This window comes from Oncorhynchus mykiss, chromosome 24 (genome assembly GCF_057628025.1).
Source record: "Oncorhynchus mykiss isolate SJ-2025 chromosome 24, ASM5762802v1, whole genome shotgun sequence".
NCBI lineage: Eukaryota > Metazoa > Chordata > Actinopteri > Salmoniformes > Salmonidae > Oncorhynchus > Oncorhynchus mykiss.
Window position 1 is genome coordinate 18,507,643 of NC_143045.1, and position 1,247 is coordinate 18,508,889.

General features: G+C 42.3%; 1 protein-coding gene across 1 annotated transcript; it reads left to right on the forward strand.

Annotated features, from left to right (window-relative positions):
- Window positions 1–382: 382 nt before the first annotated feature.
- LOC149972387 (odorant receptor 131-2-like) lies at window positions 383–994 on the forward strand. Its single transcript, XM_090218071.1, is given in 1 exon segment — window positions 383–994. A coding segment is annotated over 1 exon segment (612 nt).
- Window positions 995–1,247: the final 253 nt, after the last annotated feature.

A 1,247-nucleotide genomic window follows, 5' to 3' on the forward strand; every position in this document is an offset into this window, starting at 1 on the left:
CCTGTACCTGCTTCCTGTCTTCAGCGTTGATCCTCACAATAATAAGTGCCACGTTCTACCCTAGGAACATTATTCAAATAACCTCAATACATAAAAAGAAATGGTCAGTGACAGTTTAATGAGAGGGTTGTAATAATCCAGGTCGTAATAGTCCAGGTCCTGAATGCCATCTGCTTGATCATCTTCACCGTCTTCAAAAAGGACAAACACACGCTGAATCTTCTTCGCTCACACACTGCTGGTTGACTGCCTGTACTTAATAGTGGCTAACATCTTGCTCCTACTTAGTTTCTTTGCTGTCCCCATGCCAGTTGCAGTGTGTATTATCATCCGTGTGTTTATGAGTGTATTGACCTTTGCCACGCCACTGACACTGACAGCCATGAGCCTGGAGCGATATGTGGCCATCTGCATGCCTCTGCGCCATGGAGAGCTCTCCACTGTACGCAGAGCCATTCACTGCATCCTACTCATCCACAGCATCAGCGCCATACAGTCCATCATAATGGTCTCCATCTTCCTTGCCTCAGTACCTCTGGACTTTTACACTCTGGACAAGCAGTGCTCAGTGGAGATGCTTGTTGTACATAGGTGGCAGGGTCACATTAGATCAGCAGTAAGTCAGTTCTACTTTCTGGTCATGTCCATCACCATTGTGTTTACCTATGCTAGAATAATAGCAGTTGCTAAAGAGGCATCATCAGACAGTATGAAATCTTCCTCTAAAAGTCATAAAATGGGGATCCTCCACTCCATCCAGCTGTTCCTCTGTCTGATCCAGATGTGATGCCCATTCATCTAGGCGGCTGTCTTGCAGATTCATTTCAGAATTTTTATTAGTGTAAGGTACTTTGATTACATTGTTTTTATTCTGGACCCACAATGTCTGAGTCCACTTGTCTATGGCCTAATGTCACGACTTCCACCGAAGTCGGTTCCTCTCCTTTTTCGGGCAGCGCTCGGCGTCGCCGGTCTTCTAGCCATTATCGGCTAGAAGACCGATGATGAAAAGTTTTTATGTATTTTGTGGATTGAATAAGAGAATATTTGTTGATATTTAAATAGCTTATTATATGAAAAGACATCACTTACTGGAACAGGTTAACAGAGATTTTTTGTTGTATTGCATGATGTACTCATTAATAATGTCTTTACTGTTTCAGATTTGGATATATAAAACATGACTTGCAACAGCATGTAACAACGTATTGGATTTAATTATCACATGATCTTGTGGTATTGAAATG